The sequence below is a fragment of the Vanessa atalanta genome, chromosome 4 (assembly GCF_905147765.1).
Source record: "Vanessa atalanta chromosome 4, ilVanAtal1.2, whole genome shotgun sequence".
Taxonomy (NCBI): domain Eukaryota; kingdom Metazoa; phylum Arthropoda; class Insecta; order Lepidoptera; family Nymphalidae; genus Vanessa; species Vanessa atalanta.
Genome location: NC_061874.1, coordinates 9,745,397 through 9,769,923, shown reverse-complemented (window position 1 = coordinate 9,769,923; position 24,527 = coordinate 9,745,397). Strand labels below are relative to the sequence as shown.

General features: G+C 31.0%; 3 protein-coding genes across 5 annotated transcripts; 1 reads left to right on the top strand and 2 right to left on the bottom strand.

Moving 5' to 3' along the window:
- Positions 1-557: 557 nt before the first annotated feature.
- LOC125063853 lies at positions 558-3,665 on the top strand. Of its 2 annotated transcripts, XM_047670517.1 has the most exons (6): positions 558-698; positions 776-908; positions 1,941-2,243; positions 2,607-2,773; positions 3,094-3,388; positions 3,450-3,665. In XM_047670517.1, exons 1-5 carry the CDS (start codon positions 626-628, stop codon positions 3,375-3,377), a joined length of 960 nt encoding a protein of 319 aa, XP_047526473.1. In that variant the 5' UTR covers positions 558-625; the 3' UTR covers positions 3,378-3,388; positions 3,450-3,665. The 2 variants fall into 2 exon arrangements, with proteins under 2 accessions (XP_047526473.1, XP_047526472.1); XM_047670516.1 differs by having other exon boundaries at positions 3,094-3,665.
- Positions 3,666-3,957: 292 nt separating this feature from the next.
- LOC125077700 (transcriptional adapter 1-like) lies at positions 3,958-5,848 on the bottom strand. Of its 2 annotated transcripts, none has more exons than XM_047689704.1 (3): positions 5,264-5,848; positions 4,629-4,993; positions 3,958-4,108 (listed from the first exon to the last, which is right to left on the bottom strand). In XM_047689704.1, exons 1-3 carry the CDS (start codon positions 5,657-5,659, stop codon positions 3,958-3,960), a joined length of 912 nt encoding a protein of 303 aa, XP_047545660.1. In that variant the 5' UTR covers positions 5,660-5,848. The 2 variants fall into 2 exon arrangements, with proteins under 2 accessions (XP_047545660.1, XP_047545661.1); XM_047689705.1 differs by lacking the exon at positions 3,958-4,108 and adding an exon at positions 4,223-4,294.
- Positions 5,849-7,431: 1,583 nt separating this feature from the next.
- Positions 7,432-18,259, bottom strand: LOC125077587 (cytochrome P450 4d2-like). Its single transcript, XM_047689543.1, has 11 exons — positions 17,917-18,259; positions 14,726-14,832; positions 14,401-14,491; positions 13,339-13,524; positions 12,899-12,968; positions 12,618-12,820; positions 12,173-12,282; positions 11,863-11,996; positions 11,482-11,582; positions 9,432-9,620; positions 7,432-7,662 (listed from the first exon to the last, which is right to left on the bottom strand). Exons 1-11 carry the CDS (start codon positions 18,065-18,067, stop codon positions 7,496-7,498), a joined length of 1,509 nt encoding a protein of 502 aa, XP_047545499.1. The 5' UTR covers positions 18,068-18,259; the 3' UTR covers positions 7,432-7,495.
- Positions 18,260-24,527: the final 6,268 nt, after the last annotated feature.

Sequence of the window (24,527 nt, the reverse complement as noted above, 5' to 3'; positions counted from 1 at the left end):
ACTTCCCTAGAGTGAAATTGATGTACAAAAATACATACTTTTATCAGTGGATAAAGTTAGTTACTTTTAAATATTCTTCTTCTATTATTTATATTGATTTATATCTATATTGAATATTTATAAATATTTAACAATTGTTTTTCTACATTTTTAAATGAATTAAATTATTTAAGGTACATTCTTATAGATAAACAACAAATCTGGGCAGTTTTGTTTTCTTATAATCCTTGAGAGATCTCAAAATAAATTCATGCTTCAAAAACAATTTAACGAGTAATAATTTATGCGTATTTTGTATTATATAAACAAGCGTTACCCGAAAATAATCAGTACAGTTACTAAGAAAAATATAATATCATATTTTAAAAAAAACGAGTAAAAAATAACAAAATCGATTGTATTTTATAAAGACAAGGATCCCTAAAATAAATAATTAGAACTAAAACATATAAATTTCAGGCATTAACTTGTAGTCACTATCATCAGTATATTATCAAAAAGTCTGTCTTAAAATCACGACCTATTGACATGATATTTATGCAGTAAGCGTTTATCACTTGCCATTACCTAGGCCGGAGGGTAGTCGGTTCACAGTACAATTAACACCGTCTTAGTGACAGTTAAAATGATAAACGTAAGCCAGTATCTTGTCGCACTGGCGTTAATTATTTCTAGTGAAAATTTTGTGCACATCAATGGTACGATTTTTTTTAAACTAAATTTTCATCTTCCTTGTGAATCAGTGGTTGATTATAGTGTAACTTTATTCTTTCAGCATATAGGATATTTAAAATAGATGGCAAAGAAACTATATTAGCATCAGAAAATGAAAATATAAGCATACAATGCAAGTCTGATTTTCCTATGACTTACTGCGGTTTTGTTCATCCCAGTGGAAAAAGGTTTTCGTGAGTATTATTTTAGTTACTAGGTAGTTAAAAAAGTCGTAAATGCAGTGTAATGTTTTAAGTTTATTGTAAAGATTTCTAATGAATATTTTAGTAGATACTTTTACATAGCGTAGCTTAGACAGTTTTAATTAATATTATATTTAATTAACATAATATAATAGGTATATAATCGAAGTCTTATCTTTTTGAGTGGCCAGGAATATTTTATTTATTTTTGCTATTAATATATTATTTTATTTACAACAGTATGCTACTAATAAACAATCTGTCATTTGTTTTGATAAAAGGTTAATTTTGTTTGATAATCCACAACCGAAACAAACTAGTTGGTAATTATTAAATAAAATATATTTAGTGATAAGCAATAATTTAATTTTTTTACATACCTGTATCGTCCAACAAAGTTATTAGAATGATTTTGTTACATTATTTAGTACTATTCCTATCTTTGTTTAAATCTTAATTATTTGAACTAAATTGTTAACAAATACTGTAAGGTACCTTTATTCATTTTATTGACAACTTAAGGTAGTACAGGAACTTTTACCATACGCGTTTACACCAAAAAGTTGCTAATTTTTCATTTTGTGAATACGCAGTTTTTTTAATTTTCTTGTTTTTTATAATTAAGCGGGCAAATGGGTTTCCTGATTTAAAATGGGCACAAATGCCCATATAAATTGGTGGTAAGAAATTTTAATGGGCCACAGGATTAGGCAAATGGTGATCACTGCCAAAATACATTTGTAGTACAAATCATTTCCTGTATCAACAATGCGCCATCTATCTTGGGAACAAAGATGTTATCCCTTGTGCCTGTAGTTACACTGAGTAACTAACCCATCAAACCTTTTGTGTCTCGGTTTGAAGATAGACGCAATAAATACTAAGTATTGCTTAGCGGTCGAATTTGGATGAGTAGGTGGTACCTAGACAGAAAGGCTTGCAAGTGGCTCTAACAACAAGCTAATTTTTAAAATAGGGGTTACACAGGCATTTTAATATCTACTATATTTTTTTATGTAACAGGTTTGCAGACCGTGCTGTTACCAATGGTAAATGCGTTCAAAATATCAAAGCAACAAAATCGGACAGTGGTGAATGGGGTTGTCATATAGGAAGGCAGTCTGTTAGATTAGAAACTATAAAAAAAATTCAAGTGCGAATAGTTAATAAAGTTGCAGCCGTAGAACCCAATATTACAGCAAAGTTAGGGAAGCCGATCACGATCGCATGCGCAACAACAAGGGGATTGATGCCGCTAAGTTATTGCCGGTTTGAACCGCCCAATGGACAATCTTTTAACATAGACTCGACGGTTACGGAAGATCAGTAAGTGTTAAAAGCTATTTAAGAACTTATTATATCCTTACAATAAGGTTAACTGTATCTGTTGTTCTTTTTTGCCTAATTTTAATTCATAGTATGCATAGCTCTAGTCTTCGACGTTGACGAATCAAATATGTAAACTTGCGTTACGAATTGTTTAGAAAACAAAACGGTCACGGTGTTCCGAAAAAAGGAAAACAAAGATGTGTTTTCATTTATTATAGATTTAACGGTCTGTGATTATTAAATACTTATATTTACTGATAACAACATTGTTATTTGTATAATTTGTATTTACACGAGTTAATGTAAACACATAATCACTAGATTTATGGGTTATGTTTAAATTATTGTAAAAAATTACAGACCTATTTTGAAGAAGTACTATTATCCATCAAATAGCAGCCTTGACCGAGGAGACTGTGCTGTGACTATTGGTAAAGTTAAGTACGATGATGTAGGGGACTGGACGTGCGGGGCCGGCCTTGATGATGGCAAGGAGCACATCGACGTTATCAGGTTGGAGGTCGAAGGTTTGTATCATTCGATACTGCATAAAATACTTATCATAAATTTAATCGGAACTCATAATTCAGTATATCTACCACATTATAATTGCTCTGATAACTATTTGAGTGCGATATTAAGTATATCCCTTATTTACTGAAAAAACAATGAATCTACATAATACATAGGTACATTTATATTTACTTTCGTATATAGATACATACATTCGTAAATACTAGTTTTTATAACACAACTCTTAATAAACAATAATTTTTCATGCATCAATAAATAAAACATGGAATCGCTATTGTTAAAAGGAGATGAACTTTTTTGCCGAAAATTCTAGGTATGTACACGATGTCTACAGCATCAGCCACCGGTGTTACCTTTGGCGGTATATTAATCGCATTCGCACTTGCGTCGCTGGGTTATATAGCGTGGAAGAAGAGAAGGGTTCTAGGCCAGGCACCGGCAGCGCCAGAAGTGATAGAAATTGAGAATTTAGGTCAAGAACACTATAGCAGTCCACAGCCAGGGCGAAGCGTGCCAACTGTTGTTGTTCAGTCACCCTCTGATCCTGGGGAGCCCGGAACTTCACCACTCATGTCCCGTTCACAGAGCCCAATGTAATTATTATTTAAATGAGCATTTAAGTATAACTATTTATATAGGTTGGTAAGAATAGGGCGATTTGACTGTTTTTGCGATTACTTGTATAGGACCATTATAACATATTTAATTTAATCAAATAAAATGGTTTGGATTGTAATTGACTATATATTACCTTAACTTACTTTTATCAAAAAAAATGCTAACCTAGGTAACTTAGCATTATTTTAATTATTTCTTTTTTTCTCTTCCTGTTAATCTTTTCTTTTATTCTCTGAAGCAATTTTTAATTTTTTATGTAGACATAGATCCACACAATATAACAATTAACAACTTACCATACTTTAAAATTAATTTCAATTCTAAGCAAACTAAACTTATGTAAGTATTTTTACTAATAAAAATAATATATTTTTCCATTATAAATAATACTTTTTAAATTTATTCATGTTTATAAAATAATTTTAATGATTGTATTGAAATAATAAATGTAAATAACCTTTTATGAAGATTGTATTATAATATTTGTGATGTAATATTTTATCCGTTATAAATTAAAACAAAAGGAATTAAAAGTATTTTTTTTTTATTTATAATATATTTAGTAACTAGGGTGATTTAACATAACTGCTAATCTTTCCATATTTACAGCATAAACAGAATGACAAGCTATAACATTTTTATGTGTCAGTAATGTGTTATAAAACTCATAGACGGATAACTTCTCATCATTTGGTTCCGGATTTTGTACACTGGAACAAAACAACAAGAATTAATATACTATATTAAGAATTTATCACTATATTCTATATTTTTATAAATATGTTTATAACAAGCACCCTGCTCACCCTATACGCCATGGGTCAGGGGGCTGTACAACAATGAGCTTGGTAGCATTAACCTGATTGACTAGTGACGCTCAATACTCATAAAAATGTTTTATCATAATGATGAAAAACATGCAAAAAAAGCAAATAATTTGTTTATTATGAATGAAAAGCAAAATGAAATTTTCTTGTAGTCTACATTATATGAGTTAAATAAAAGCATTTAAGATTTAGATTTTAACATATTACTAGTTTATAATACATTACTTAGATGTTATTAAAATCTATAAACCTTTATAAATGAAAATAATGCAAATTAAATAGGAATTATTTTTATTTAAGCAAATAATTGTCTCTCTTGAGTATAAAAATAATAATTAGCAGGGAAATGCACAATTTGTTTATGGGTGGGATAGTCTATTATTTTTTTAATACTGTGACTCACCTGCAAGCAATTTCAAATGCCGTTGAATGTTCAACTTCATCTATAGTCGGAGGACATCTGGGTCCTAAGGCATCTACACTGTCATCTAAATTTATTCTTCCATCATTTTGGGGATCATATAACTTATTACTATTCCTTAGCCAGATATTAGGCATATCTGCTCCAATGTCATACATGAATCGTTCATTTCGTAACTTATAACCTTTTCTCTGCGAAACAACAGTGCTTATGATATTTTTGAGAAAGTTTTGGACAGCAACTACAATAAGATCTGCGGCTTCATCGTCAGCTCCTTCTAATCCAAGTTCCCAGGCTGCTAACATGAACCGGCCCACAACCAGCGCATGGTCTGGCAGGAATATTTCCTGCAACATTATTATTTATTTGTTGATTCTCTTAAAATAATTATGTACAATTATGACTAAAGTGTAGTAAGTATATGAACAAAAATATTATGGAAAATCGTTACAAATGATAAATAAAATATATTAAGAAAATTTTGTTATTATATGAGACAAATAAAAATTTAGATCAGTAATATTTTGTTTGTATATAAAATTAATTTCTCCTTGACTGGAACAGAATTATTTGCCCTGAAGTGAGACATATACTGTCTTATATAATAACATCCTCACCTGTGTTGCATATTTGACTCCATCGCTACCAGCCCCTGGTGGTGAATTAGGTGGTAAGTATTCTAATAGGTCTGCTGGTTCAAAGTTTGATTTTTCAGATGTTCGAGAGTTTCTTTTATGTCTTCTACTATTCCTGTTATGAGAACTTGCTTTTTCTTGAGCAATAGTTATTGAAGTTTCTGCCAAACCTTCGACTTTATTCAATAAAGCTAGTAAGAATTCGTTGTGATAATGCACCTGATCAGGATTTAATAAGGCGCGGGCTTCCGTATCAAATTCTTCCTTTGTAAGTTTCATGCGAAACCACTGTTTCATGTGATTGAAATATTTTGTAGATTTTTCACCAAGTGCATCATTGAGCTTTCGACGAGATATATTCAAGGCGTCCGATGACATACTTCTATTGATATTATAGTAGTAATAAAATTGTTTTAATATTGGTTCAGTATGTTGCTTAGAATTATTCCTGCCGATATAAAATATTACTAAGTAACTTATATATACCCAAAAGGATACATCTGTTTTTTTTTCAACGTTTGTGAAAGCAATATTATATTTATTTACAATAATTCATTGATATAACGATTGACACCTGACGTTTGACTGATATAATAGACCAGTGTTACCAAGTCGAACTTTGCCTTGGAAGTAGTTTGTAGTTTTTTGACCATTGTATACATATTTATTTATTTATTTAAATTATTAATTAAAATTATTCAAAAATTTGATATATCCAACAAGTCATTCACTTTTGGAAAGAAGCAACTAGTTATTGTGGCAAATTATGCCCATGAAAAAAAATAAATTGTTGGAATAAAAACTTATATATTTTGTAGGTGGTTTCTTTCTATTGTATTAATTGGTATTAAATATATATAACTTGTTTGTCGTATAACTATAAAAAAGTAGACCGTTAAATATATTTGAGTATATATAATTATATTTATGACCCATGACTAAAATCGTGTTACTAAAAAAACAAACACATTTACGGTACGTGCTTAAATGTATATAAATGAGATCATTAAATATGATTATGCAGTTTACACATTTCTTTTTATCGCGCATTTTAAATTTCACTTTTATTCAACCAATGGTTCAGGCCACTGTCCAAAAGTAAATAACTTTTTGGCTACTTACTTTTTAAGTTTTCAAAAGACTCAACTCAGACTTCATAGGATATTTGGTATTCGTAATGATTGTTACTTTTTAAAATAATAATCAATTACACGAAAAAATTAATAAACTGAGCCAGAAACCTATATCATATTTTAGTTTATTAATCATTTAGTTAAATAATTATACTTATTATAAGTAAATAAATTCGCCGAAGTTTATAAATTTTCAAAGAATAGTATTTATAAGTGGCAATAATTTAAAATAATTGAGAGCATTATGTTTCTCTTTTTAGAATATTTTAACTTAGCAAATGTTTTATATGTGACTTTCTTAACGTATTTGCTATTTATTTCGGCTCAATTTTTCTAAAAATCGCACGCGCTGGAAATTGTAACAGAAGTTAAATAAATACTTTGGAACTTAAAAGTAAAAATATTATTTGTTTACATCGAATTAACCGATTATTTATATTAACTATGTCTATTGAACTTATATATAAATAATGCCTATCTAGCAACAAATAATTTGAACTGTCTCTTACTAATCGCATCATTATCTACTTTACTCTGACTTACTGACCGATATATTATGTTATGCATGCACAATCGCAAGTTCAATTTATATTCTCATAATAAGGTAGGCCTGTAAAATCTATTTTAATGAAAAGAGTTTAGGTGCAGGACCACCAGCCTGCTCGCAACATGCTTGCATTCTGAAGCCGTACCTCCGAGTGTAATTATTGCCAACATAGGTTACAAGGTTGCTTCTGAAAATTTCTTGACAGAAAACGCTATTTGAATTTTTTAACACCCGCCCATGCACCGCCGGAAGGTAATTCCAGATCATCCAAATCAGTGGCCTTGTAAGGTAGCCACTAGACCAACGAGACAGTCAGCAAAATATAACAACAATAAAAAACAAACTATCTACTTATTATACATATACATAGTAATTTAATAACTAATCATATCTATCATAAAAGATGTGGTTCAAAATGTAAATGAGAAAAACATGTTTATTTAAGACATCTTTATTTATAAATTGCATAGTTTGTTTGATATAATATTCTTAGCAGTTTATGTACGTTGGAAAATATTAGTCATTATGTAATTTCTAGTACTTCTTATCTCTAGGTTTCAATTTTAATTTAACCCCCGTATCTGATCGCAATATGAGTTCTGCACAGAGCCCTATATCTTGCATGTTCTCTGGTAGCAGTATGAAATGCTTTATGATACTAGCAATGGTAACTTTCAATTCCATCATTGCAAATTTCTGACCTGAAAAATAAAATGATATATAGTCAACAATTCTCTTCGTCTAATAAAACCTACGTGATGGTATTTTATATTTAAAAAGGATCTGTGAAAAATGAGCCCAAGACTTACAACTAAGTATAATATAAGTATTATACTTTATATATAAAGAAATAAACAATATGCTTAGGGCAAACCCGATGATTGACTAAATAGTGATCTATTTGTTTTAATTAGAGCTCATATTCCATCTATTTTTGTCCTACATGATAAAGGTATATAAACTTATTTACCGTTAGCCACCTCGAATGGGTATTTGACTTTGATTTGGAGCCCCTGAGATGGCCCAGTAGTTAGAACGCGTGCATCTTAACCGATGATTACGGGTTCAAACCCAGTCAAGCACCACTGAATTTTCATGTGCTTAATTTGTGTTTATAATTCATCTCGTGCTCGGCGGTGAAGTAAAACATCGTGAGGAAGCCTGCATGTGTCTAATTTCAACGAAATTCTGCCACATGTGTATCCACCAACCCGCATTGGAGCAGGGTGGTGGAATAAGCTCCAAACCTTCTCCTCAAAGGGGGAGGAGGCCTTAGCTTAGCAGTAAGAAATTTACAGGCTATTAAAGTAAAAAAAAATGTAATGTTGGAGCCCCCGTCCAAGCTATATCAATTCATGCGACCAGAGTCTGTGTTCCAATTACTAAGTTTTTTTTTGTATTAATTAGGGCTATCAAAAATTTGTATAAATCTATAACACTATCAAACTACTAAAACAAATTGATAAGCTAATTATAAGTAAACACTATTATAGGTTACATGTATACATGTGTTGATGTTAACTAGCAATAAAAATGTATGCTTACGTTAAACTTAAATAAAATAATAGTATTAATTTTTAATTATCAAAAATAAATATTAATATGAAAAAAAAAGATAAATATAATTAAAGCTTCAAGGACTGGTCTCCGGATTACAGAGCTTCTTCAAAGAGCTTAATATATAGTCTTGAGATTGGTGTGTTAGCAGCCATAGCTTGGAAAATACTAAAGCAATTTTGGCGATTTCGACATATAATTCGTAACCTATTGAGTTTAAATATTAATTAGTAATATTATTGACAAATACTTTTAAAAGAATAGGCTTCAAGTGTGAGCCTTGAGGAACACCAGATTTATTGAAAATTGTGAAAATTAATAACCACCCAAAAAAAAGAACGGTTAGTAGAAATGACTGAAAATATCGTTAAAATCGTAAGTCGGTATATACCACAGCTAATCTATAAATCAATATACTGTGAGAAACCGAATCAAAAGCCTTACTGAAATCTGTACAAATACATAGAATCCACTTGTTTGTTTTTGTCGATTGCCTCAGATAGTTTTTCGATTATATTACCAGGGTTGTGGGTTTGGATTTAACAAACCCTTGCAGACGATCATTTAAATTGTATTAAAAATATAAAGATTTTTTCAAAAATGCGTTAAATATAGAAAAAGAGACGCAATTTGTACTAATTGATTTAAAATAGTCATAACGTAGAGTTGAGGAATCACACTTAATATCAACTTTATATACAGATAAGAAGTAAGATGGAAATACATATTTCCACCCTATTAGATGTCGTACTTTCTATAATGAGATCTTCCATATTGCATTGCATTTTACTTGACATTGCATTTTATTTGAAATTTACAACACAGAAGAAGGAATGTATTTTTATATTATTTAAATTTAATTCAGATTTTTTTAAAGCGTTTTTAAGTGAGTTTGGCTCAATTAAATTCTTACCAATACAATTCCTCGGACCAGCACTGAACGCAAGCCAACTGAAAGCGTTCACACCTGAACTGGCTGATTCGGTATCAAATCTCTCAGGTCGGAACTCCATAGGATTATCGTAAACGTCGGGATGCCGATGCATCTCGAAAATGTTAACAAGGATTGACGCATTTTTTCTTATTTTTAAGCCCGCTATCTCTGTAACAGAAAAAAAACAGTTTTTAATTAAAATAAACCAAATAAATACAGCTTCTATTCATTGAATAGAAGATTTTATGGAGTTGTTTTTGTTATTTCTGGGTTTGGACTGAACTTACTCAGTGCCGTTATTATATTATATAGTGCCGTTGTTATATGTTATAAAAAAATATATTTAATATTATAAATTCAATTAATGAAAATTTTTGTAAAAACTCGCCGAAAACACCGATACAAGGTCATAAGTTAATTAACAACACTAATATTCCATTCGATTTAAATAAATTAAAATATTGTATGTGTAACTGTTTTTTAGATGTGTATAGCTAAGGTTAATTCGTGTTTAATGTTATGTCATATTCGTTTACCATTATTGTTCAATTAATATTATTATACAAGGTTGTATGTTTGTTAAAAATACTGGCACTTAACACGCATTCATATTACATAAAAAACAAAAAAAGATAAAAATTATTTAAAAATTACCGTATTTATAAATAAAAAAATAGATTTTGCTCTTAAAAAAATACATTTAATTGTTGTTTTATAAAATTGCAAATTGTTTTTTTTTTAATATGTGAGATTAGATATGTATATTTCAAAAGAATATTATCTAGGTTTATAAATATATCCTTTAAATTCTCAAATATTAATTCGATTAGTGATGATGATATCGTCCTGAGAAATTCCGGCCACGTCTGTCACCCTCAAGAGGTATTAGTCTACACAGGAAATGTTACACTCCGCGGGACGGTAAATACGAAATGTCCGGAAAAAGTTCAGACGCAGAACTAACGGCATTAAACTCCGGGTAGTTAGTGAGAATCTTTCAATAGAAACCTTATAACTTTTCATACGGCCTGGGCGTTGAACCCAGGTCTGTCAAAAAAAAATTGACAAGTATGAACTCTACAAAAAAAATAAAATTTAAGCTTGGACGTTATTTTTATAAATGATAATATTGGTTTGACATTACGTTACGTTGCCATATTGTTTTTATATCAAATATAAATTGGTGTACAATTTTGACCTTGTTAGACAATTGTACTTTTTCCATAATGTTTTGTATTCATATATTTTTTTTAGTTTTAAGTAACATAATATGTCGAGCCCTTGAATAGATTATTATGTAATGTTATCCTTGACTCGACATATATCCATTACGCGGGTAAATGATTCAACGCTAGTAATAAAATATAACCTACTAACTAAGCAGTCATGGCTTCCGACAATTTCAAAAAAATATACATTAAAAATATACCTATATATTATAGGTACACTCGTTTTTAAATAGTAAAAAATAAGAGTCAAAATAACTATGTTGATATTGCTTGATTAGTGAATTTTGGTTGTTTTAATGGGTAATGTCTTAATAATTTTTTATAGGACTTTGGGAGCATTTAGCAGGGTATTGAAATTTTTTTTCATTTTGTAAAAAAACAGCTCTCTGATCTTAGAGCTTAATACTGTTCACGATGTTTTTAAGAATGTGTTATTGGCCGTTGCCTAACAATATGTGTACAAATATATGTTTACATTTTTTTTAAAGAACCAGCGACAACTGGTATAAGATAAAAATATCAATAAATTAAAATATAATTAAATGAGGCTTAGTATACGATAAGTCTTTAAAGGATTTGTTAGTTTTCGAATCTAGTTGGTTGCCTATACCGAGGTCCTGGGTTTAAATTTCTGTCATAATATTTTCAGTAGAAGCCCGGAGTTTTGGAAATTAGAAGTCTATACTCTTCCGTGCCTGGTAAGATCATTTCATTAGAAAAAAAATATTATGGTTTGCGAATATTTATCTAAGATTTAAATACAATGTTTATTTTATTTACTTATAAAAAATAAAAATTACCAGTATCTTTCGTAACAAGCCTTCCTATGACAGGTACGGAAGGATACATCCGAAGACTCTCTTTGATAACCGTTTCCAAGTATTTCATTTGTTGCACTTCCCTGCATATAAAAATATATTATCTTAACATTCCGTTAATCTTTTAATGCTGGGTAAAGATCTGCTAAGGATGTGGCGTGTCGATGTCATACATTTTACGATGCTTCTTGTTGGTAGATGTTATTTCTTCTGAATTTGTAATACCAAATGCAGAAAAAATAGTTATGACATTCGATTCAGATCCAAGAAACTATTGTGTATTTTCTTTTTTATTACTGAATAAAAACGTATTTACTATGTTCTTTACGATGAACAAAAATTATAGCAAAGATGTAAACATACGTATAATTTGGATCCCTGTCTAGGTTGTCTCCGATGATACTCTTCTGTTCTTCTAGAATTTTCTCTTGAATCTCCGGATGTTTCGAGAGGCAATATAGCGCAAAACAAATTCCGGATGTTGTCGTATCGTGTCCCTAAAATTTGACATAAATTCAACAGTGGTAATATGTACACTATGCAATTTATGTTACACTACACTATGCAATAAAAACAATTTTAATATTCGATAGCACATATATATCGTAATAAGATTTATATTATGAACTGTATAAAACACTAAACATTCAAGTGGTAGTCTTGTGGAACGCACCTCAAACATGAATGTGTTAACTTCTTCCATCACGTGGTCGTCACTGATTTGTTTACCGTCAACTTCAGATAGAAGGAGTAGGTCCAAAAATGCGTGTTTATTTTTTATACCTGAAACATACAAGTTAATTAATAAATTAATTGTATATAAAAGTATTGATTGAAAATTATTTGGACAAATACCTCGTTAAATTTTAAAGAAGTTTTTATGAATTAATACAGAAGTGGATGTGGTTATAGGAATTTGTTTATACATATGTGGCAGAATTTCATTTGATTTATGCATGTTTTCCCATGATGTTTTAACTTGGCCATCACCGCTGACCCTGAGGTAAATTATTGAACAGGCGAATATTTTGGACGCTTTCACCTAAATTTATCGGGGTTCAGCCAAAAAACTTAGAAAATATTTAAGTTATCTTAAGTTTAAAAATACGTTTGTATACCTAAATCAGAGTTTTCATTTAAACTATTAATATTTATTTCTGACTTTTTCAATTCTTCCCGTCTCAAATTGATAACTTTTCTCGTATGTGAGTGCAGTATTTCCGTTGCTTCGTCTTGTACCTTTTTATATGGAAGCAAATTGAATATTGGGTCTTCACCTATGAATGGGTTTCGCATTCTCAATGACAGGATCTTGGTCAGACTAAAAATGCAAATATGATATTACTATGAGTTCGTACAATAATATAATTAATATTTCTAATTATACAAAAATACTTACGACTCAATCGCCTTTACATATTTAGATTCGCTATTGTTTTGAGCTTCGAAAGAAACGCCCATAATTGACTCTGCAAAAACATATTTAACTTGGTTTTATAAGCATCTTTGTTTGTAAATGTACTAGGCTTTTTTCCACTAATATAAGGAAGTCCATACAGGCCTAAGGACTTTCTCAGTACCCTGGGACGAATGAGGCTGGCAGGTAGACCCGCCAGTGATCATTTAGTATAAGCAAGAGAAACATTCGTTTTTAGTAGGCTTTGTAAAACATGCAATACGATGCCGTATTGTGACGAGAAAATCAACGAAGTGCATCGTAAAAAAATTCAAAACGACTTTGCATCGTGATACGATACACGCCACTATGTATTTATGGCTGTTTTCTGTTTCGTCTCAAAAGTAAAACTTAAAAATAGTGTTATTAATAACATTGATCACCTGTGACATTGTCCAAGGCCGTTAAAGCTATTATAGGGAACGTGTCGAAAGCTTTACCATCGGCGTAATTTTGCAATTTCTTTATCAATATCTTTTCGTTTTTCAAGAAAACTGGCAGAAAGTTTTGTAGGATTTTGAAATGAAATGCTGGCGTTAAGAACTTCCTCGTTGTTCTCCATCTGTGACCTTCAAAGATTTTTATATAAATAACAGTTGTTTTAATAATTACTTAATAAAGTTTAATGGTGGTAAATAAATTTGTTTACCGCTGTGTACCGCTGTATTAATGTGCTGTAATAGTTTAGCTATGACTTATTGGTATGTATTGAGAAGCAACACCATTTTTTTCATAACTTTAGCTTCGCAGTTTTATAGCTGGCATATTTTATAGATTCATATTAAATTATTCAAAGAAAGGGTACTTATTGAATAGTCTTATTATCACTTAGAATAACGATAAAAAAATAAATCACATATTTTGATATTGTTTTTATATTATAGACCAACATATTATGTACCAAAAGAAGACCCGATAAGGAACTATACTTATTTACAATCGGAAAATAAAAACTATAATTACTATTAGTTGTGGAATGATAAGGTTAGTCTGAGTGTAATTTTGGTTGAAAATTATACATTTTCAATATGATTTCGTTTCTATAGATGTTTTTATAATTATTTTTTATTAATATTATATTGATCCATCCTACGCTTATCCTAAGTAAATAAAATGATTTTGACGATTTAAAATTTGGTCAACAATTTTAAGATATTATCTTAACTATTTAAAAATGTGAGATGACGTAAATTTACTGGAACATTGATGATAAAACGTCATTGACCTAGTTAAGCTGAATATTGAGAAACCGAATCAACAATTAATTAATTTAATTTGAAGGCTTAAAGGCTGCATACAATATAATAAAATTTTTTTCGTAAATTGAATATTTAGCATCAAGCAGGTTTTCTGAACAAAATTAAAGGCAACATTAAGTAAAAACAACTCTTTTATTAGCTACTTATTTTTACTTTTTATGTATAAAATAAATAATAATCTCGTACCTGTAGATGTAAGAAGTCCATCGCCGAGCCAAGGTTTCAGGAAATAATACGAATATCCCTTGGTTATTAGATCGTTGCGAGACATAACAGCCTATCAAAAACATAGTTATTAAAATAAACAAATATACAACAGCGATTTTATTTAATCAAGGACTTTAACCGTCCATTTACAATATTGTAAAGAGAAGTATCGCTCTTTAATCATTAACCGTCAAACAAACTCCTTGTTAGGATAAGATTTTAAGTACTTTACCACGTTGTTTCGTCCCATAAATGCAGGTTTCAATGAGTAAATATAAATATATAATGATACTTATATAGTAACCTCAATATACTTTGGGTGTGACAGCACAATATACACGGTGTGAAGCAGATGAGCCCGGAATACATTGCCATATTCTTCCCTTAACTTATGAAGAAGAGGCAGGAATCCTAAAAATATTTTTTACAACATTGTTAAATTAAAGCGAATTTAATAGGATCTGATACGTAAAGTAGCATTTGGTATATATGTTACTGTAAAACCTCGAACTACGGTAAATCTTAAGATTTTCCAGTAAAATTTTATCAACTATGAATGGTAAATGTCCTTAAAACTTTGGGATTCGAACTTTTATCATCATTCACTTGGTAAATCTTAGGATGTACATGTTAGGTTAGGTTCGGTTGGAATGGTAAAAGTCCGAAAAAGTCACCCCTTTATAATAAATACTTACATTTACCAGCTCATGTCGGTAAATCTTAGGTTTTACTGGAAAATCTTAAGATTTACCTTAGTTCGAGCTTTTACAGTAACATACAGTACTTAGTGATTGGGCACAGCTCCCTCTCGGTTAGCATTACAAACATGCCAGAACACAATTCAGAATAAACTTAAATATTTAGTAATTTATGTTATGTACCACGTTTCGAAAACTAATAGAAAAATTAAATATTTACAAAATTAGTAATATTTTACTTAGTTATCATAGGGTAAACTGTTTAAAATTCTAGATAAAAATAAACTAATCTAGCGGTATCAATATTAATTGTTTAAAACTTATATCAGCGTATGCTGTGTAGCCGAGTCTGTTAGGAATGATAAATCGCACCCAATTTCGAATTTAAAGTGATTTCTAAATAAACTGTGGTATCGGTTACGTTCGTTCACTATGTTCAATGTTGGCTAAAAATGTTGCTCTATTATAGTTACTAAATTGTTGGTTGCAAACAAAATTATGAATATAATTTTTGATAATGCATTGTTAACAAGGTCACAATTAGCAGGGTTTTTGACGACACTCGGAAACATTTGCCCGAATTGTAACAGTTCACATTGATCTACCCCAACATAAGGCAATATGCGACAAGCGCTTGGCACAAGCCAAAATACACCTTTCGAATCACATTACTATTGTCGAACTGTGGATTCTATTTGTTAACAGCTCAATGTGAATCTTACGTTGTAAGTGTTTATTAGACACAATGCCAAGATATTTACTATTATTATTAACATTAACTGCAAAAAATTGATAAATAGTGCTGCAGATTTTAGCATAAGTGTGCAATTTTATGGAAAATGGAATTACATGTTGTGGGATAGAACGAATTGTGTTGTTTAGTTCAGTTTACGTTTAAGAACTTTTCCCCACTCATTACATATTCTACCGTCAAACAGCAAAAGGTACTCAGTACAGTGATCACAGGCACAAGGGACATAACATCTTAGTTCCCAAGGTTGGTGGTTGGCGATGTAAGGAATGATTAATATTTCAGTGCCATTATCTATAGGCAGTGGTGACCACATACCACCAGGTGTCCCATTTGCTCGACCACCTACCTATAGCATTAAAAAAATCTAACCAGTCAATAAATAATTTTAATTTTATTTTTTAATTATTGAACAGTAGTTTCTTTATCTTTAATAAGAAACTTTAAGGATTTCAGTATTTTTCAATACTTAGCCTGGAGTATTGTAATTGATTATTTAAATTATTTGGTTTGGGGTTTTAGGTATTGCAGCCAAGTTATAGTGGATTAGTACTGGTTAAAATTAAAATAAAAAGAAAGTCAATAAAAGGTATTCAGGTGTGTGAGCGCGAATCTGACGAAAATGGTTTTATAACTGAATTAATATCGGAAATTACTGAAGTTTTATATTTTTAATATTGTTAAGGCTTCATAAAAGTATTTAAGTATAGAATCAACAAAGGGAACATAGATCGGAGTTTGAATACAGTATAAGTTTAAAGTATGTTATTTTATAAAAGTAAGAAAAAAAATAGCCGAGATGGTCCAGTGGTTAGAATACGTGCAACTTTACCGATGATTGCGGGTTCAAACCCAGGCAAGCACCACTAAATTTTCATGTGCTTAATTTGTGTTTATAATTTATCTCGTGCTTGACGGTGAACATCGTGAGGTAACCTGCAAGTGTCTAATTTCTACGAAATTCTGCCACATGTGTATCCATCAACCCGCATTGGAGCAGCGTGGTGGAATATGCTCCAAACCTTCTCCTCAAAGGGAGAGGAGGCTTTAGCCTAGTAGTGGAAAATTTACAGGCTGTTAATTTAAATCAAAAAATTAATTAAGAATAATATTCTAAAACAATGTCAGTCAATTGTTTTATATTATCTCACAATATATGTATTTTTTAAGACAAAAACTGTTAGTATTATATTTTTTGTATGGTTACTAATATATATTATTATTATCTTCATACGTTAGATTTTTTATACTAGACGCGTCGTACGTCATAATAATAAAATGTTATATTAACAATACACGTAAATTAAATCTGATTATTTTTGTATTTAAAGTAGGTAGACAGACTATCAAATGGGCATGCTGATGATAAGTGGTAACCATCGCCCGTGATTGGCTATGTAAGAAATATTAACCATTGCCTACAATGCGACAGAAACCCTGAGAATATAGATATTATGTCCCATGTGTCTGTACCACTTTCTTAACGGAAGACAAAAATACTGCTTGGCGGTAGAATACTTGACATGTCAAGTTCAAAAATTCGCATGTTAAATTAACCTACAGTCGTTTTATCTAAACTATATTTTCGTTTATTTTAAATAATTTCAAGAACATCTTCAAAAGTCAAATGTCACTAAAATCTTTTAGCGGTGAGGAATACATAATAATGTATTGGTCAAATTTTACAAAGGGTTTAAGGGTTTAAGGGTTAAGGGTTTAACGTTACCTTTGATTCAGATTGCTCCAATCTCTTACTAAGTCAAAATAAATTTATACTAAAATTTTTAATATTTCAGTTTTTAGCTTATACAGACTTTTCGTTAGTGATAAGTATATTTTTATTAATAGGGAGAAGTTAATATTACAGGAATTTCATTATAGAGAATCTTATCCAGGAAGGTGAATTCCAGCAGTATCAGTTGTCTAAATGTTCTAATCGCATATGCCCATTGCATATGCAATGAAGTTGAAACCTTTATAGAATTTTTTTTTTACAATATTCAAATCTAATTTTAATATTTTAAACTATTTTAGATCTTGACTTACCTCTTGATTTTGTTAGTAGTAAAAGTCCATTGCCTATTAAAGGAAGAGGTCGCGGTCCCGGAAAATTAAACGTATTACAATCTTTAATAAATATTATCCAAGATGTTAAAACGGCAAACGCAAAAATTAGCAATATTAATATCACAATCATTTTTTCAATAATAAATTAATAAATAGTTTTCGATTTATCGATCAAAGGTACTTAAAGCGTCCGTATCGCGTCACTGAGTATCGGCGACTATTCGATTTGAAACGAACGTGAAAATTAATTATGATTTTTAACATATTATGTATAAAGGTTTCTGTTGACTTTTACGTAGGTAGAAAGCTATATTATATAGACATATACACGGATTTTCAGAAATATGAGTTTACTTAAGCAAAACTGCTAATCTTCGATTTGATTTGGTATGGGTAAATCTCACTGGCCTTATAGGTATAATGCTAGACAAGCCGCTCAAAACTAAAATTGTGTTAAAGTGACGTCCGTTCAGTTCAGTAATTAAGCCGAGGCAATAGTACAGATGTGTCACAATAGTATCTTATCATTTTCTGTTTGTATATGTATATTAAAATTTGATTCGATAATGACCATAATTGTAATGGTACTAAGAAGATTAGAGAATCATTATAACAACTTAAAAAACACCTGAGTTGGGCTAGAACCTAAAAGAAAACAGATACCTATCAATCTTCAATACTTACATTAGAGTTCTCCAAGAATATTTTTTGGTTTCAAAGAATGCACTTCGGCATTTTTTGTCCAAATAGTCGTATTTAATAGTATTTGTTATAATACATATTTTTTAACGTTATGTAATTATTGATGTCGGCATATCGGTTGTGCTGCTTCATTTTTAGATAAATCTAATGGAGAGTAATCGAAATGGCATATCAATATGTCTGATATGCAAGATCCTTATTTTCGTCAAATAATTTGTGTACAAGAAAATACGAAATCAATTGAAATTACTATTGATTTACACGAGTATACACATTATATAACTCAACAGTAAATATACATTAAAGAGAAAAATTAAATATTGTATGTAGACCCACCTATATCTCGTAATTTACTCGTAATTTTATAGGCTTCTAGCTGTGCCCGCAACTTCGTGCGCGTTTCAATTTACCTAAAATTTATTGTTCGCTTCGTAGATTTTACTATAACTTATTAATTCTGTGTTAGGTAGCTTTTATTGATATTAACTCGTTGGTGGGAGGTACCCGACGTGACGGCGGCGCGAGGGCTATGCGCGGTACTGAATAGTAGTTGGATATTGCAGAGTGACTTTATTATTATTTTATAAATAGTTCTAAAATAAAAGTAGTCTATGTTATTCTTATTACATCAGCTATCTGGCGAAAATCCCGTCAAATTCTGTCCAGCCGTTCCAGAGATTAGCCGGAACAAACAGAGAGATTATGACCTGATTATTTAAAAAAATCAGGGCCGACAGGTAATTTTGTAAATCCCTTTCGTTTTATTTATATAACGAAAATGAGCTTAACTTTTTACCCAAAAAAATACAACTGGCGCTTGGCAACCGTCCTTAAAGCATATATTATTTTTTTATCAGTCACTACAATTTAGTTGAGAAAAGAGTGATTGTACTACTACTGAGAGATTGTACTACGTGTTAAAAGTTTCATATTCATCGGGATATATGATTGTTATTTAACCTAAGGTTCAGGGTCAAGACGTTCTTATCTTCTTTGTTTTGTTTTTTTAATATTTATTAAGTACATTATTTAAACAACATCTATAAGGGAAGAGAAGAGGGCTATTCGTGCAATTTATAACCTGCGCCCAAAAGATTCAAGAAGAAATTTAAAGAAATTAAAATAATGACTGTCGCTTCTCAATTTGTTTTTGATAATGTTATGTATGTACGCAAAAACATAAATGATTTTCCCAGAAATTGTGACGTACATTCTATTAACACTAGGAACAAGAATAAACTTGTTACTCCAAGTACCCGATTACACAGGGTTAGTAACTCTTTTTTGGGGCAATGTATACGTTTTTACAACAGGATCCCAGAAAACGTTCAAAATTATTCAATTATAAAATTCAAAAGAGTCGTTAAAGAGCGTTTGTGTGCTAAAGGATATTACAACACTAATGACTTTTTAGTTGACTGCACACCTTGGGAATGAAATGATCGCCTCCAGGCTGTTTCAAATAGCTAAAATTGTGCATGGAAAAAGATTAAAAAAAAAATATATATATATATATATATATATATATATATATATATATATATATCCCGCTGAGTTTCTTTCGCCGGTTCTTCTCAGGTCCGAGGTGCTAAATTCCGAACCGGTGGTAGATTTTTGACAATCAATAAGCAAGTGTAAACACTTCTATATTGAATAAAGATTTTTGACTTTGACTTTGACTATAAACTTTTTAAACTATGATATTAATTTAGTTAAGTCTGCAAAATAAATATATTATATTAAATATAATATAGGAATGGTAAGCTTTGTAGGAAAGCATATATTTTTTGTATATTCGTGGCTGACTATGAATTATTCTGTATGTATCGTAACAGGTTTAGGGCCGAATGTAAAAAATGTTTTGACATGTATATGACACTTATTGAAAAAAGTATAATTAATAATATAAAAATATTTTGGAACTATATTTCAAATCGCAAAGCTAAACCAGCCATACCCAGTGTAATGTCCTACATGGGTATAACTACTGATGACCCTAAAAGCATATGTAACATGTTCGGCCAATTCTTCCAGTCTGTTTTTGAACCTTCAACTATTAATTTAGACTCTCTGGAACCACTAGATAGTAGTATTTGTACCCACGTAAATATTTTTAGTATGACATTTTCTGAAGATTCTGTTCTAACTCAATTAAAATTATTAGATTATACTAAAGGGCCTGGACCAGATTCTATACCACCCTATTTTTTAAAGTTAACAGCCACTACAATTTATATTCCGCTTACGATAATTTACAATAGGTGCATGCAAGAAGGGACATTTCCTGATATATGGAAAAATGCAAATAACACACCTGTGTATAAAAATGGTACGAGATCAAATGTAGGAAATAATCAATAATATTTCTATATTATCGACCTTGGCGAAACTTTTCGAGAGGCTTGTGCATATGCAACTATATTCTATAATGCATAATGAAATCATAAAAGAGCAACATGGTTTTGTTCAACGTAGGTCAACTGTTACAAATTTGGCACTTTATACTAATTACTTATTTCAAAATATGGACAACAGAATACAGGTAGACGCTGTGTACACGGGTTTCCGAAAAGCTTTTGACAAGGTCGATCATAAAACTCTGTTAAAAAAAATTGCATTCAACGGAATTCGAGGTAATCTTTTACGCTGGTTTTCTTCTTACATAGTTAAAAGGTCTCAGAAAGTTGTAATTAATGGCTTTGAGTCAGATTCATATATTGCATCATCTGGTGTACCCCAAGGATCTATTCTTGGTCCCCTACTCTTTATAATATTTATAAATGACATATACAAATGCTTTAAACATAGTAGATTCTTACTTTATGCAGATGATCTCAAGGTCTACTTAGGAATTCATACCTTATCAGACTGCCTAAAGTTTCAGGATGACCTTGACAGGCTTTCTAGTTACTGTTCAGCTAATAAGTTATACCTTAGTCCATCTAAGTGTAATACAATTACTTTTACAAAAAAAGATAATGTTATCCAATATAAATATTGTTTACAAGAATCTGAATTGGAAATAATGCGTTTAAAATGTATGGTTTTGTCATGAGAAACACTAATGACTTTAAAAACTCTAATACATTCGTACGTTTATATTGTAATCTAATAAGACCTCATCTTGAATATGTTTCACAGATCTGGAACCCTATTTACAATAAATACATAGCCCAAATTGAATGCGTTCAAGATAAATACCTACGTTCCGTATGCTATAAATGTTCTCACTGCCGATTATCCTATGACCAACTTCTTAAAAAATACAAGTTAATTTATCTTAATAATAGGCGTAAGCTCCTAGATGCGACGACTTTATACAATATATGTAACGCAAAAATCGACTGTCCAGAACTATTGGGTGAAATACATTTTTTGATAACCAGACCGTTGCGACAGACTCGCGAGGCTAGGCGACGCTATTAAAAAGTGTAATTCTAATGCTGGCAAACGAGCACCTTTATATCGCTTAATGCAAAGTTACAATGAAACCTTTAACAAAATTGATATTTTTGTTTATAATAACAATAGAAAGTATAAATTAGGTTTACTTAAATGTTTACGTGATTGAACGTGATGTTGTTGGGATGTTTATCTTATAAGAATATAATTATTTACCCGTAATCTACTTTTATATAGTCTGTCTTTGTTCCATATATTGTTTTAAAGTATCCGTGGACAATGATGTGGATTGTACAAATACTCTTAAGCCTATTTTTAAATTACTACTATTGTTCCTCAATAAAGAATAAAAAAAAAAAAGAATATATTGTTTAAGCTACTATACAAGCAAAAGCAGATTAACAATATACACAATTTATTTTTCACTTTGACTTATTTTAATCATACATCATGTAATTTCTATCTCACCTCTATCTGAAACCTCTACAAATATTGTTCTCTAATATACTCAGGACGGAAATTACACCTGAGCGGTGGTCAAATTCCACTTTAGTATTACTACATAAGAAAGGAGATAGAAGTGACCTTTTTTTTTTTTTTATTCGCTGGAAAAACGCGTTACGCGTTTCCCCCACGTGGAAGTGGGGGGGGTATGTGGGACTCGCCGGTGCCCAAGATGTTAGCGGCACACCGGAATACCCACTAAAAAACCAGCGGTACCCTCTCCGTCTCATCGGTAGGCGCCACGGGATCGCTTTCGCATACTACCGTGACGCCCTGACGGTCGGCCCACCTATGCGGGCCTCAATTCCTAGGGGGGATTCCCGGGGTACTGAGAACCCTCCTAGCGCCTGTAGCGCCTATTGAGGCGGGGGGAGAAGGTGCGCGTAGCGTAAAGATAGAAGTGACCTAGGGAACTGCAGGCCAATTAGTCTTATGACAAATTTATATAAAAAAAATTCTCAAAAATTATATTAATCAGCATAACGAATTGTTTAGATGAAAACCAACCGCGAGAACAAGCTTGTTTTCCGCAAATGGTTTTATAGATCACATACAAGTAACGAAATTAATAGAAAAAGTAAAAGAATATAGGAAAACATTATATAAGTATGTGTTTTATAGGCTACACGAAAGCATTTGATTCATCACTAGAACAACAAGGCGTTGACCCAAAATACATAAATATAATTAATAATGTATACTCAAAGTACTCTTAGAACGAAAAGGTTTTATTGCATTCCTCATGCAAAGAGGGTCTCTTTGATGGCATCCCTCCAATAGTGCTACGGAGTTGTGCTCCCGAGTTGCCGCCGCTCTTAACACGTTTTTTCCGGCAATCCTTTGCATTCGGTTTAGGATAATTCATCTCGTGCTCGGCGGTGAAGGAAAACATCGTGAGGAAGCCTGCATGTGTCTAATTTCGACGAAATTCTGTCACATTTGTATTCCACCAAACCGCATTGGAGTAGCGTGGTGGAATATGCTCCAAACCTTCTCCTCAAAGGGAGAGGAGGCCTTAGCCCAATAGTGGGAATTTTACAGGCGGTTAGTGTAAAAATATAGACAAATGAGCCACCTGGATTTAACTGGCAAACATCTAAGTAAGATTTTTTTACCATTTCATTCCATAACATAATCAATGTGCCACTTAAGATCTATATCTATATCTTCTTCTTCTATCTGTTCATGTAATAAAATCGTAACTGGTCGAAATCTGTATATGGAAGATATTTGAGAAGATATATTACTGGGGACATTTATTAACGAAATACATCACAAAAATATGATTTTTAGGATTTTAGTCTGTTCGTTTGTTACTGCTAATCTCAGAATCGGATTAACTAATTGGGATGCGGTTTTCACTGATGTACTGTAGTAAACTCGGTGTAACATATAAGCCTTGTTTTATTAAAATCGGTTCACAAATAAAAAAGATATGCTAATCAAAAAAAATACATGTAAATATTTATTGTAGAAATATCGTCAAGTTGATTTGGTTGAAACTTTGGTTAACTATAGTCTGTAAAATAATTAATAATTGTAAAATAATTAATAAATAATTGACAGTTAATCTAAACTCAAAGTTAAAAAAACTGATATATTCGAAGATTTTGTAATATTCAATTACATGTAAGTTGAGCTTTCATCATTGTTGTCAATCATATGAAATAGGGTTCAACTTATACTTGTCATTTTGGTCGATCGCGGTCTGGCCTATACAAGCCGCGTCGCTAGCCGCGCCGCGCTTGTAGTATAGAAACTGCAAGCGTGCGCACATATAAAAATATTAAAAACGCTCGAGGTTACAATACTATCTTTAAAAACCAATGTATCAATGTACCATTATTATATTCTTTCTTAAAAATCTGCGCTTACTTTAATTAGTTTAGTCTTATAAAATATTATTTCATTAGGGTAGTAGAATATATTGTAGGTTAGGTTGAACTTTGTATGTATGTTTATTTGTATAGGTAAATTGGCTT

What these genes read in the sequence shown, in the direction of transcription:
- LOC125063853 (XM_047670517.1), top strand. Translation starts at nt 626, where the DNA reads ATGATAAACGTAAGCCAGTATCTTGTCGCACTGGCGTTAATTATTTCT. An exon ending in AAATTTTGTGCACATCAATG is followed by an intron (nt 699 to 775) that starts GTACGATTTTTT and finishes TTATTCTTTCAG; the next exon opens with CATATAGGATATTTAAAATA. An exon ending in TATCAGGTTGGAGGTCGAAG is followed by an intron (nt 2,774 to 3,093) that starts GTTTGTATCATT and finishes CGAAAATTCTAG; the next exon opens with GTATGTACACGATGTCTACA.
- LOC125077700 (XM_047689704.1), bottom strand. Translation starts at nt 5,659, where the DNA reads ATGTCATCGGACGCCTTGAATATATCTCGTCGAAAGCTCAATGATGCA. An exon ending in GAGTCAAATATGCAACACAG is followed by an intron (nt 4,994 to 5,263) that starts GTGAGGATGTTA and finishes ATAATGTTGCAG; the next exon opens with GAAATATTCCTGCCAGACCA. An exon ending in GCATTTGAAATTGCTTGCAG is followed by an intron (nt 4,109 to 4,628) that starts GTGAGTCACAGT and finishes GTTTTGTTCCAG; the next exon opens with TGTACAAAATCCGGAACCAA.
- LOC125077587 (XM_047689543.1), bottom strand. Translation starts at nt 18,067, where the DNA reads ATGATTGTGATATTAATATTGCTAATTTTTGCGTTTGCCGTTTTAACA. An exon ending in GCTTGTTACGAAAGATACTG is followed by an intron (nt 9,621 to 11,481) that starts GTAATTTTTATT and finishes TTTCTGTTACAG; the next exon opens with AGATAGCGGGCTTAAAAATA. An exon ending in TGGTCCGAGGAATTGTATTG is followed by an intron (nt 7,663 to 9,431) that starts GTAAGAATTTAA and finishes TTTATTTTTCAG; the next exon opens with GTCAGAAATTTGCAATGATG.